This window comes from Penaeus vannamei, chromosome 30, assembly GCF_042767895.1.
Source record: "Penaeus vannamei isolate JL-2024 chromosome 30, ASM4276789v1, whole genome shotgun sequence".
Classification (NCBI taxonomy): domain Eukaryota; kingdom Metazoa; phylum Arthropoda; class Malacostraca; order Decapoda; family Penaeidae; genus Penaeus; species Penaeus vannamei.
In genome coordinates this window covers 29,694,558-29,709,351 of record NC_091578.1, presented here as the reverse complement: position 1 = coordinate 29,709,351, position 14,794 = coordinate 29,694,558, and the positions used below count along the sequence as shown (strand labels likewise).

At 36.6% G+C, this 14,794-nt stretch overlaps 1 protein-coding gene across 5 annotated transcripts; it reads right to left on the bottom strand.

Annotated features, from left to right (window-relative positions):
• Window positions 1–731: 731 nt before the first annotated feature.
• Window positions 732–11,825, bottom strand: LOC113823374 (nuclear transcription factor Y subunit gamma). 5 transcript variants are annotated; one of them, XM_070143438.1, is made up of 9 exons: window positions 11,597–11,824; window positions 10,590–10,620; window positions 7,642–7,753; window positions 6,218–6,403; window positions 5,695–5,826; window positions 5,159–5,317; window positions 4,002–4,184; window positions 2,857–3,009; window positions 732–1,573 (listed from the first exon to the last, which is right to left on the bottom strand). In XM_070143438.1, the coding sequence occupies exons 3-9, from the start codon at window positions 7,750–7,752 to the stop codon at window positions 1,523–1,525; spliced, it is 975 nt and encodes a 324-aa protein (XP_069999539.1). In that variant the 5' UTR covers window position 7,753; window positions 10,590–10,620; window positions 11,597–11,824; the 3' UTR covers window positions 732–1,522. The 5 variants fall into 5 exon arrangements, with proteins under 5 accessions (XP_069999539.1, XP_027231798.1, XP_027231797.1 ...); XM_027375997.2 differs by lacking the exon at window positions 10,590–10,620 and having other exon boundaries at window positions 2,857–2,967; window positions 11,597–11,825; XM_027375996.2 differs by lacking the exon at window positions 10,590–10,620 and having other exon boundaries at window positions 5,159–5,305; window positions 11,597–11,825.
• Between the last annotated feature and the right edge of the window lie 2,969 nt (window positions 11,826–14,794).

The window sequence follows — 14,794 nt, the reverse complement described above, 5'->3', positions numbered from 1 at the left end:
TACTTAATTCATACAGGACAGCAAAGTGCACTAACTATAAGTGCACCCCCCAAATAATAAATAATAAATAAATAAATAAATAAATAAATACATTAATTAATTAATTAATTAAATAATAATAATAATTATAAACAAAATAAAAATTGATAAATAAATACTCTTTTTACCATAGCTATAAAGAAAAGTTTGGTGGGAACTTTACTTGAAAAAATATATATAATTAGTATGAGTTGTAGTTCAATCATCTCATCAAATTGATACAAAAGTTAATAGCAAACATTTTTCCTCACTGATCCCAGCTTGACAATGACAAAAAACTGGCCAAGTTATTGATTCTATTGCCATCTAACATGTAAAAATAAATATAAAGTACAACTGTACCTTAAGAACAAGGTATTATAAGTTATTCCAAATACAACAAGTCAGAGAGGAAGATTTTTCTATGTAAAATTTCATAGAGAATCTTCCTCATATATAATCTTTAAATTAATATTTCATCTAGATTACAAGAGACTCATTCTGATAAATGATACAGAAGTCACAAATAGGAATTGGAAATACCAAAGAATATATAATAATGGAATACAGGTATACATTTTCACAGATTGTCATACCCCTTTAACTCTTTGTTCTTCTTCGGACCTCTCAGCACAGAGCATCTGGGTACGAGATTTAATTCCCAACAGGCCATCATAAGCAGAGGTTGAAACTACGAAATAAATAAAGGCACATTCTATAAATGTTAATTTTATTGCTTACATTATCTTTAATTTACAAAATACTACAAAGGAGAGAAAACCACAAATTTTAAATAATTTAGGCATCAAAGAGAAAACTAAACACATTGTTAATAATATATACATGTCAACTTGCGGTAAACATTGAACCTTAAAACTCATATTGCAGAGAGTGCTTCAACAAGAGCAATAATTGTACAGTTTCATCATATATCCGTGTGCACCTGGCACATCACTGGTAAAATAAGAGCAGCTCTGCCTCATATGTGAAGGGTATAATCATTGAAAATACAGTAATTACAAAAAGAAATAACAATTAATAATTATAATAAAACAGAGCTACCCACCTTAAAAAATATATATGTAAGCATCTGACAGCCATTCAGAAAATTGGATTGTAGACTACTTAATATCTGAAAAGTGCATAGTCTGCCTGTGTTTCTGACTATACATGATGATGGTGAAAATATAAATATTTTTATTAAAAAAAGAAACAAGAAAAAAAAAGAAAGAGGAAAAAAAATGTTCCTGCATATTTGCAATACTTAGTGTGTCCTCTGAGTCAAAGCTCTTTGAGTTTTACCCACATTGCTCCTTTTCAGATTGGCAACGCTGCCATGACACCTTGCTGTCTGAGATACTTCACGGGCATGGGGAAGGGGGAGGGGGAACACCACTTTTCCGAACATTGTCTTATAGCCCTGACATCACTGGCGACTGAAAAGTTCTTCCTCTGAGGAACAGTCAACGGCAGGATAAGACTAAGCGTCTGAGGAAAGGTCGCGCTATTGCTGTTGTGCTTGGCTCTGTGTGATGTACACTGGTTGTCCTCCACCCTGACAGAGAAATAATATACATATATAAATATAAATAAACAAGATACACATAAACAGGATAACAAAAAGTTCAACAACTTCTTGCTTTATAAGCTGTACCTTTATTGCAGTAATCAAGGAAAGGTTTTAATATATAGAAAAGTGTAATTCTTATCATCCAAATAGTAACAATGATTACTGACAAGGTAACCAAAGTTCTACAAAAATTGCCTACAGTGCTGTCTGCTCTATCTGATTTAAATAGAATGAGAAAGAACAGCTTCACACCTTCAGAATTAGAATGTAATCCTGAGAAAACTATAGCATCAAAATGCATGTCACATATCTATTTGTGGAGCTCTTCATTTTTCTTTCTAGCCTCTCCACACTTGTCTCAATGAACCCCTTTTGGTTTTCAGCTGTCTACCAACATACAAATAGCTGGATATTTATCTTCTGATAAAATCTGAGTATAAGTGAAAATATTTTTAAAACACACACACACACACACACACACACACACACACACACACACACACACACACACAATCACACACACACAATCACACACACAATCACAATCACACACACACACACACACACAAACACACACTATCACTCACACACACACACACACACACACTATCACACACTATCACACACACACACACACTATCACACACGAACTCAGACACACACACACACACACTATCACACACGCACTCAGACACACACGCACTCACAGACACACCCACACTCACAGACACACACACACACAAACACACACACACACACACACACACACACACACACACACACACACACACACACACACACTATCACATACACACACACTACCACATACACACACACTATCACATACACACACACTATCACACACACACACACACTATCACACACACACACACTATCACACACAATATCATATACAAACATCACACACACATAATATCACACACACACACACACAATATCACACACAAACAAACATACAATTTCAATTTAACACATACACACACTATCACACACACACACACTATCACACACAATATCATATACAAACATCACACACACATAATATCACACACACACACACACAATATCACACACAAACAAACATACAATTTCACAAACACACACAATATCACACACACACACACATACAATATTACATGCAAATGCACGCCCATGCACCTACACGCATGCGCAATCAAACACTCACAGCCACCAACCCCCTGGCCTGCCCCCTCGTGCCTTCCTCCACCTGCCGCCCTCTTCCTTACCTGCTGCAGCTGAATAATCTGGGGCTGAGAGGAGCTCGCCTGCGCCTGCTGTGTGACTGCCTGGATCGGCGCCGTCTGAATTATGATTGGCTGTTGCGTCGCCCCAGACATCTGTAACCTAATCATCTGTAGCTGCTGTGGTGTTAACGGGATCTGCCACAAATTGATCTTTCATTAGTTTGAAGAACTTTTTAGCACTTTGCTATTTTTTCTGTTGTGTAATTGAAGACTAAGTTGTACTGTTTTCATTATCATTACTCAAGTTTCTATGTTCTAATTATTAATATTGAACCAGCGTTTATTTTTATTTATTTTTTTTTTTTTTTTAATTTTTTTATCCTTGACCTAAAATATACTAAATCTATGAACCTTATTCACTTGCTTAAGACAATTACTACCTATATTTAAGTGTAATCTCAATAATTCAACAAGGTGATCATTCTACATTTATCATTGTTTCTCATGGCTCTTTTTCACATCCCTCAGGCATGCAAATAACAGTTTTTGCAAAAAGAAAGAGAAACTACCCAGCTTGTTCTCTTGCATTAAATATCACCTCAAAGGAGAGAAAAAAGGAGAGGCTTGCACAATCGAATAACTTATGAAAGAAAACAAACTGCATAATAACAATGTCATAGTGATACTAATAACGAAAACAATTATGATGATAAGGATGATGAAAAAAAAAAAAAAAAAATCATTACATATAAAAACTAATCCTCGACCATTCATTCTGCTTATACCAAGTGAAATGCATGACGAGGGGTCTTTGACTGACCCTGATTGGCAGTGCGACCTTTCAAAATTTGGATATTTTATCAACTTTGCAGATTAAGGCTTCATGTTGACAAAACAAAATTCTAGAAAAATTAATAGCATGTAACCAGCTAAATGTATTTATTTTGACTACGATATCAGTCATCATATTTTTTTAATTTGGTTTGATAACTTTATCATTTTATTAAGTCTCATAATTATATATATATATATATATATATATATATATATATATATATATATATATATATATATATATATATATATATATATATATATTCATATTCATATTTATATTTATATATGTATATAATTGCAACTCCAGCAAGTCCTAAGAAATGACAGCAAGAGAAAGCCCATGGACTCACAGGTATTTGTTGGATCTGACCGTCAGTCCCAATTATCTGTTGGATTATTTGAATGCCACCTCCTGCTGCAGCTGCTGTCTGCTGCTGCGCTGCCTGCTGTGCCTGCTGCTGCTGTGGCTGCAACTGGATAATCTGTGCCGTCTGCTGTTGGGGCTGCGTTGTTGATGCTGTCGTTCCCGTTGTCTGAAAGTAATTGCAGTCTTTACTGTAAGTTCTCAATGGCTTGTTTTTCCTACCAAACTCTGGAAAATTGATTAAGGTAATCTGAATGGAATAGAAAATAGTGCCAATGAACAGTTTAGGAAAAAAGTCCCACCAATGAAAATAAATCAATAGCATTAAGAAAATTCTTTCCAAACATTCATATCCACTAATTTACCCACAAATTTTTATCTTTTCAGACCCTATTATTTATGATTTCAAGTACCTGTTTATTATCCTTTAATTAAGAAAAAAGGAATAAAATAAGAGATCTATGGCAAATAAATATGACATGGCAAAACCAGGCTTAAACAATGTCTATCAGGAAACACATGCATCAAATTATGGTACTCATTTTTAATAGAATTCAGATAAAAACTATACTGAAAATTGCACAACCTTTGCTATATCCTCAAATCTGCCACAGATGATAGAAGAAAAAGTACCCAAAAGAAAAGCAGCTGGCAATGACAATCCAAATTACCAGGCAGAGACATAAAAGCTCTCTCTGAGCTATCAAAACTACATGCCGAGAATCCTATGTAATTAACAAACTGCATACAAGGCATATTGAAGGCTGCTGACAGCAACAGTGACTTACAAGACGGCAAACAACTATGTTAACTCATTGGTGCTGGATACATATACTGTCCACTGTAGTTTTTGTGAATTCTGTTTGCACACAGGTGGCTCAACAAGTGCTTGGCCACAAAGGAGTCAATTAGTAGGCCTATATGACATCACCTGACTTCCCCATTCTTCAAATTTTCAGGAAAAATATTAATCCTAATACTATCAGTCCCAAATTAATGGACATCGCATGTATGTGCATATCACCCTGGTGTCAATGGGTTGACACAACATAAACAACATAGGAGGAACAAAACATGAACCTGTTAGAAAAAAAGTCACCTCGGAAATCAAACCAACACTCCAATCTTGACTCAGAGACTCACCTGGACAGTGGACACCTGGCCACCCGCCTGGACTATCTGTATGGTCTGTGGCTGCGCACTGGTCTGCTGCGGCACTGTCGTCTGGGCGGTGCTACTACTGTTATTGGCAGTGGACTGCTGCAGAACAGCTTGGTAGTGCTGAGCAATCTGATAATAGTGCTGTTAACAAACTGTTAGGTTAACTGACTTTGAATCCTCAAAACAGGGGCTGACTGGAGAAGGGAAGCAGGAGTTTACATCAAGATAAACACCAAAACTGTTTTGTCTTAAAATGAGAATTCAAAGAGTGAATTTACTTTCTCAGCAAATTGTATTCACTACATGTTCTTCAGGATGGAAGAAGACAAGAGCATTGCACTAGCGCCTTTATCATTTTTGCACATTATATCAACACAAAATTCAGTATCAATTAAATAAAAGGATATATAATAAACAAACAAATAAGGAAACAGTTAAATTCATTAGAAACAAATAAATGTTTATAAACACAAATGTCTAAATGTAAAAAAGAAACACGATACTAGTGGACTTTTTACCTGGTCAGCAGGGACACCTGTTCGACTTGACTCCTCCCTGCTCTTGGGGGGCTTAAGCTCATCTCTGGGCACGATGTCAATCAGGAAGTCAAACTGATCGTACTTTGTGATGGCCATGGCTATGTCGTTTCTCTGCAACAGAACCAAGCTCCTTACAAAATGGGTTTCTCTTGTACTTTTTAAAATATTTTAAGCAAGGAAAAAAATAGGGTAAGTTGGGAAATAAAAAGAGTAATGCAAAAATGATATATCAAATATATCTTATGACAACATAACATAATAAAACAGACTATAAATACTTATAAATGACTTTCAATTTGGCTAAGTAATAATTTTTATAATCTACAAAAACTTACCCAACTTCTTCCCAAAAACGGAGGGGAGGAAAAAACAAAAGAAACTAAGAAAGAAAGATAGAAAGAAAAAAAGATAGAAAAGTGAAAGAAAGAAAGTTAGAAAAAAGAAAAAGAACAAAGGAAAAGAAAGAAGAAAAAGAAAAAAAAAAGCCTTTAACAATTGTTACCTGAAGCGTCCTCCTCTTATTGTCTTCTGTGTGTATCCAAGCTCGCAATGTGAGTTCTGTGATGAAGATCTCTGCCGCCTTGCTGAACAGGACAGGGGCCTCCGCACTGATCATCTTCACATCCTCATCCAGCTTCATGATCCTCTTGATCCGGGCCAGCGGTAACTCCTGCTGCCTCAAGTCTGTCTGTTGATACCAGAGAAGTTGACAGAGTGAATTAATACACTAATGAACAGATAAACAAAAGGAGGAAATTAATGGACCTGTGTCAACCCCTTGCTTTCTTCTTGGATAAGAAAGATATATCAGTCCATGAGATATACTCTGCGTGCTTCTTTCGGTTATCTCACATATAATGCTGTGGATATTTTGTGAATATTTTTGGAAGGTGAAATAATACATATGGTAAATCTTCACCACAGACTGAGTCCCTAACTCCACATCACAAAATCTATTCAACAACCCAAGTTGCCATAACTTTGAGCGATGGCTGCGGGGAGGGTTGAAAGGGAGCTCAACCTCCCAACACCCTCCTGGAAAACATTGTCTTCACCTAGGTATGCACGGCATGACAGATCTGAAACTTGGAACCTCCAAGTGGACTTAGGCTGTGAGCAACTGTTTCCATAAAAAATTTTCCTCTATTTGTTTACAGATTGCTTGTACCAACAACTGCAACACGTTGTCCTCTATATATCATCATCTTTAAATTGCCCTAGCTTAGTGTGTCCATACCATAAAGATTAATCATAATATCCCATATTCTACCCATGATGTTTCTCATGATATGTTGCTGGGAGGGGGGGGGGGGGATGAGGAACAGTGGTCTTCTGGAATGAGAGAATTCCAAATTCATTTGGAGAAAAATTTCCTGTTTCTCTTCCAAGCTGAACCAGCCTCCCCTCCCCCTCACCACCTCTAAGCCTTCTGCTTTGGCTCCCTTATAATTGTCTGATGTGTAGGTAAAGTCTACCACATTTGCATAAATTCGTAACCTAGCCTTTTATTGAAAAACTCAAAGGATGAAGAGACATGACTGCTAACTTTCTGAGCTATGCAAGTGAATGTTGCTGTAATGGTCAAGCTTACAACAGATTTAGCGTTTAAATGATAAATACTGTATTTCGCATGAAGAGATGAAGCAAAACATAAAATAAGTTAACATTCAAATCAAAACCCAAAAAGATAAATATTTAAATAAAAGGTAAATAAATATTAGAATGGATATAAATCAAAGAAATCTAAATTTAACAAAATAAGGAAAAATTTAAATATACTTACATAAAACTAAATTTGAACACTAAAATCACAAATAAAACAAAAGCATTGACAAAAATGATATATATAATAACAATAGTAAATACATTTCCACAAATAAAACTACAGAAATATCTGAGCACTTCCAAGACGGCCCCCAACCACACCTGTGTAAGCTGCCTGATCTCCTCGGTGACCTTGGGCCAGAAGTTGTTGAGGCCCTGCTGCGCTTCCGTCATCGCCGGCTGCGTGCCCTCTATCTGCCCCTCCACTGACATTCTGGTGGGAGGGTTAAGAAAAGAGTTAAAATTTGCTTTTAAATCAACTTTGCTTAAGAAATACTAAAAATATTCATGATATAATTCCATAATACAATTAGGATTACCAATCATAAAGTCATAGCCACAAGTTTTCTTTATTTATTTATTTATTTATTTTTTTTTTTTTTTTTTTTTTTTTTTTTTTTTTTTTTACACATTACACAAAAAATTAAAAAAATCAAACCTCATGACTTCCTAAATAAAACAAAAAATATAAGCCAATGTATAAGTATATGTATATTTATATATATGCATCTTATAAGCATATGAAGAAAGAGAAACATGAGGTAATGGAGCAAGCGCTATCAAGGGGTGGTTGATGGTTTCTAGGCTAGAGCAAGATCATGAAGGAACACCTGACAGTATGAGAAAGTCACAAGTAACAAACCTGTATGCAGAGCTTGGCCAAAAGAAAGCTATTTCTTTTTTTTCACTCTTGTGAATAAAGACAGTTGAAGTTACAAAAAACTAATAGTGGCTGTTCATTTGCAGCAAGTTTTCAGTTAACCAATATGGTGATTTGGGTGCCCTGTCAACAATTCAGTAACTTTGTACAGAAACAATGGTCAGCACTTACTGACAATGAGCAAAGTCACACAAATATGCAACCTCATCGAAAACTCTTATCGTACGAGAGCAAAATATCCCATACTTTGCACATTCTACACATCTATTCAATATTTTCTATTGATTTGTATGGATTAGCATGTGTCTACAAAAATGTTCTGCAAGCCATTTTATCTGTACTTCTTACAAACGTCAAATGCAGACCTTTAGTGTCAATATAACAAAAAAATATTAGCAAAAGTATCTGGAATCTGGAACCTAATTCACGTTTGGGCCACACAAACTAACTGATGTACTAGGGATGCAAGACCTTAACATATGGTCCTCAAAATTTGTTGAGTAATATTGTGAAATCACACTATTCTTAAAGCAGCCTAGATGGGCCTACAAAGGGTTTGCGAGTGACATTCTGGTTTTTAGCAAATACGTACATGCCTGCATAATAGGAAATACACTATACATGCCAAGAGTAAATTACAGAATACACAATGTACACAAAAAAATTCTCCTCAAGTAGTAGCCCTTTCAGTGCAGTAAATTTCTAAATCTATATAATAAATAAAACTTATAATGTAAAGAACACTTGACATCAGATTTGTCTGGATTTCCTAGGATCATGAATTATGAGTTGGCAAACAAGTGATCCAGTCATTTAAAAATCATCCGAAGTGAAACCCATCATGAAATATTAACAAAGGAATGTAACAAAATATAAAAATTACATCAGTCTGGTTATATAATTATAGAGTTTTAGAATAGTCTACCAGTACATTATCAACAAATGAGTGCCTATACACTCCCACAGATTTTTCATTAATAATAGCCCTTTTCATTTTCTAAATCTCTTGCAGTCCTCGCGTTATGATAACTATGGGATTTGTTACCGAGAGCAACACACCCTCCAGAGACAAAGTCCCAAAACCAAGGCATCATACGAACCCAAAAACCCAAACCTGACCTTTTCAATCTTCTATTATTATCTAAACAAGGGGACAGGCCCACCCCCTGTTCCCTCCTTTATTATCACTTCATGACAACATATAGAAAACAGACCATAAGAACCCTGGCTGCGTGAGGATGTTGTGGAGTTAATCTCTGAGAGGTGATGTAAGCGGATATTTTCATCATTTTACAGTAGATACGAGGCCGAAGGTGCTGTACCTGTTGCTTCTGACTATTTCTTATGCTCTAAAAGATGACAGTATCCACTTCCCTCTATCTCTGTCACTCTCAGTAGCATTAACCTTAACTTAATCTCTTTAGATTTTATCTTTATTTATACTCAATCCCTCGCCACACAAGCAGTTTCTATCTACTACATGAACACAGACCGATTCAGTGTGACGTCCTGAGTCAGAGTTACCATTACACTTGGTTTAAACAAACCAGCCTCTTGCAGAAACCTCACTATCATCGGGAGCAAGAATGTCGTATGAATACTTTAATCCATTTCATCTACCTGCCAAAATTTGGAGCCAAACACTGAATATCCTAACATCTACAACTGTTTGATCAACATACCAGGTAATAAAAACGTTTAACATAACATAATGATAATAATATGTGATATATTAATATGCAATGTATGTAATATACAATATACTATATATAATATATGTAACATATTATATATAATACATTTAACATATCATAAATAACATATGTATATAATATATAATACTCAATGCTTAAAACCAGCATAAATAATGCCAATGAAAATCTACAGACATCAGCACCATCTTTGGAATTCTATGGACTGACATGCCAAAAAGAAAAAAAAAAATCCAACCCACCTTTTGGTAAAATCTACAGGACCTCACACGTTCCAAACCCCCCAAAAATGTACTAACCAATATACCAACCTAATCTAATAATTTAAGTTGCTGTGACTACGTGTGCCCAACTCCCCGAGGGGAGGGTTGATGGGGAGCTTTGCCCCCAAACATCTAGCAGGAAACATTCCCTTCACCTCCGTACGTACGGCAAAATAGTGTTTCCACAGTAAAAAAAATAAACCAAATACTTTTATATCTGGAAATGTCATGCATTCATTCACTTCTTTCTACTGTCTGGATTGCTTCATTTCTAATCACTTTTTTTCTGAATTTGAGGCTCTTGATGGGCTCAGATATCAAACTGAGAAGGTTACTAAAGGCTATTTCTTCTTTCTATATAGTCTTGAGAATAACCCAGAATCAACGCAACACTGGAAACGCAACATTTCTCACCGGCCTTCTGTCACGAATGGCAAATGAAAGTCTGAAAAGCAGAATGCACAGATCATTCTAAGTATTGTAGAGATAAATCTTAAAACGCGTAACTGAAGTATAACAACATTAATAAAAGACTTTAAAAGCAAAAATATGTAACAGCAGGCACTAATAATTAGAAAAATATAATTTTGACAAGCACAGAGTAACACATGAATTACTTGGGATATCGCAGTAATGAGTTATGCTGTCAGTGATTTGTTTTTCCTAGCAAGGTAAATAAGATAAGCTACTTAAGCGGTGCTATGCAGGGGATATTTTCATTATTTAGCGGTGAATATTAGGCCACTATAGATTAAACTACGTTGTTTCTGATTCTATTTCTTATGCTCAATAAGATGGCGGTGTGCATTTCCCACTATATCCGCATGTCACTATCAGTAACCTATACCACCAAACCAAACCAAACCGCAACTAACCTAAAACAAAAAAACTAACAAAAATTTTTCAATAATGCTAATTCTCCATGATTCCAAGATTCAAACTAGTCCGGATGCTCCAGCTTCCCTATTGCAACCAATCACAGTGAGTCTGATGTTGCGCAAGCTCAGACTTGCCACCAAATCAGAGCACACTACGGCAAAATAAGTGTTTCTCGAACATAGCTGGTTCACAGCTACATGTACACTTTGTAAAATGAATTTGCACCCAGAAAAGGCAAGCTCAAACTCGCTTGTGATTGTTCGAGGAAAAACCTCCCGAGAGATGCCATGGCCTCTGCCCTCCAGTGAAGCCAGCAGACCCGCACCCTGCCTCGCATCCTCTGGCAGAACAACTTGTAGATCAAGTGTTTTATCTTCACGCAAGACGCCCAAGCAAGCTCTATTGCCAGAATATAGGTGGCGGAGGTTTCGTGGCCCCAGGCAGAGTGCAGAGCGTAGAGACCAATGCATCGCCTGGGGAGGTTCTCCTGTTAATAATTTCCCTAAAAAATCACTTCACACTATTTTAAAAAACAAACTCACTTGTTCCTCCTCGAGATGCACGACTCTCCTTCAGTCCCGGAGCTCAGCCTGCGACTCCCCTCTTGTAATGGTGTTGGCAACCGCACTAAACGGGGTTAAACGCACTAAAAACGGAAAAGAAGCGGGTAAAACGGGCTAAAACAGGGAAGAGGAGGACGAGATACATGAGCGAGAGCGTTCGTGTTCGCTTCCCTGCTTGAACTCCGAGCTTGTAAACAAAAGATCAAATGCCACTTTTATTTCCTCTTTCGTGGATCGTTGGGTATCTTGTGGTATTTTTTCGGCTTTAAAAGGTGTTCTTTGTGAGATTTTTAAGTAATTCGAGTTATTTCGGTAATTTTTTAGCTGAGTAGCTATTTACCGAGATTTTTTATTTTTATGTTTTGGTGGAGGACGAAAATATGCCCTTTGCGTTCGAGTTTTAGTTTTATTTACTATTTATACAAAAGAGGGAGAAAAATTGAAATTTTTGATATCTAACCTTTCGAATATCCACTCTGGTTATATTAACAGCTTATTTTGATATACATCGGTTTTATGCATTTGAGTTTGAATGTTTTCCATTTAGAAATTAGCGGACTCGCAAAAAAGAGAAAAAAATAGCATGTGGCCGCCATTCTCTTTTTATTTTTATTGGTCACTCTCAAACAGGGAATTTGATGAGAGAGAGAGAGAGAGAGAGACAGAGACAGAGACAGAGACAGAGACAGACAGAGACAGAGAGAGAGAGAGAGAGAGAGAGAGAGAGAGAGAGAGACAGAGACAGAGACAGAGACAGAGACAGACAGAGACAGAGAGAGAGAGAGAGAGAGAGAGAGAGAGAGAGAGAGAGAGAGAGAGAAAGAGACAGAGACAGAGAGAGTACGGGAAAGAGAAAGAAAAAAAAAATGCTGGAAAAGGAAGAGAGAGATAATCATCATTATCACTATCAATATTACTGTAGTATTATCATCATTATCGTCGTCATCATCATCATTTTTGCCAATGTCTTTGATGTTTTCATTAACATCATCATTATCAGCATTATAACCGTCATTAATCCGGTGATTATTATCCTCAATTGTTTATTATTTTGTTATCTGTCTGTCTATCTATCTATCTATCTATCTATCTATCTATCTATCTATATATATATATATATATATATATATATATATATATATATATATATATATATATATATATATATATATATATATGCGTGTGAGTGTGAGTGTGTGTGTACATATATATTTGTGTGCTGCTAGTGTGCATGTGTGTCTCTGTCTCTGTCTCTTTATATATATATATATATATATATATATATATATATATATATATATATATATATATATATTCATATACATACATACATACATACATATATATATATATATATATATATATATATATATATATATATATATATATATATATATATATATATATATATATCCTGTGGATAAAGGGCCACGAAGAAAATTGCCTCCAATGGACGTCAGCGCGAGTCGTAAAAGGCAGCGATGTCAGCCCCGCCAACCCCCCCCTGGCCCGCCCTCTCCCCGCCATGATACGCGTCCCAACCAACATTGAAGCCGCCCCTGTTGAGTCAGCGAGAGTCGGATCGCTTGTCATCATCATTGTCATCATCATTGTCATCATCATTGTCATCACCATCATTGGCCGTGTCAGCACCAATACCGTCGTCACCATAATCACCACTACACCATCGCCACACCATCGTCATCACCGCAATAGTATCACTACCCCCTGCATTACCCATAACATCACCATGACAACTTTCATTACCACCATCACCACCACCACCATTACCACCACTACCATCACCACCACCACCATTATCATCACCATCATCACCACCATTATCATCACCACCACCATTATCACCACCACCATTATCATAATCACCATCACCACCAGCACCACCATTAACACCATCACCACCATTAACACCACCACCATTAGCATCATCATCACCACCACCACCATTAGCACCACTACCATTATCACCACCACCATCACCACCAATATCACCCCCACCACCATCCCCACGACCACCATTATCACCACCACCATCTCCACCACCACTATTATCACCGCCACCATCACCACCATTAACACCACCACCATCCCCACTACCACAAATATCACCACCACCAATCTCAACACCATCACCACCACCATCATCACCACCACCACCATTATCACCATCTCCACCACCATTATCAACACCATCACCACCACCATTATCACTATCACCATTACCACCACCACCACCACCCTTATCACCACCACCATTATCACCACTACCATCACCCCCATCACCATCATCACCCCATCACCATCTCCACCACCTCGACCACTACCATTATCATCACCATCATCACCCCATCACCATCACCACCACCACCATCATCACCACCACCATTATCACCACCACCACCATTATCACCACCATCTTCATCACCACCACCATCATCACCACCACCATTTTCACCACCACCAAGCCATCATATCCACCTCCACATCACCATCACCACCACCATTCCCTTGGCATCATCACCACACCATCATCGCGACGATCCCCAACACTACCATCACCACTTTCATCACCTCATCACCTCCATCACCATCAATATTTTTATCATTGTATTTGTCACCACTGTAATAATTCGATGGTAAACGTTTTTAATTTGTTGTTCTAACTCATTATATTTATTCTTATCGTTATCATTATCGCATTTTAATTATATACATTAATTGTTGTAATCTGAGGAAGAGAGAAAATTATTCAGATTTGATTATTTTAATTGTTGTAATCTGAGGATTTGATTCAGATTTGATTATTATGACAGTCATTGTAAACTTACTGATATGGAATTCCTTAAGTTCTTCTTTCATATTTTTTCTTAGGATTTTAGACTATATAGTTTCTTTAATTTTCTCTTAAAGTCGAATGTTATTTATTAGTTTCTCATGTGTTCGCGTAAGTTGTGTTTTCTTTGAAAAGATGGAAGATCAATTTCGCCCATTTAGGATTCTATTTTTTAAGAAATTCAATGAAATAGGTTCATCTGGAATTCTTCACCTCATCTTATATAATCTACAGTAATTGATTACTACAGACAATGAAAAAATCCTATAATTTTCCAATTAAATCACAACCAATCACCGCCAGACAACAGTGTTGATTTCCTA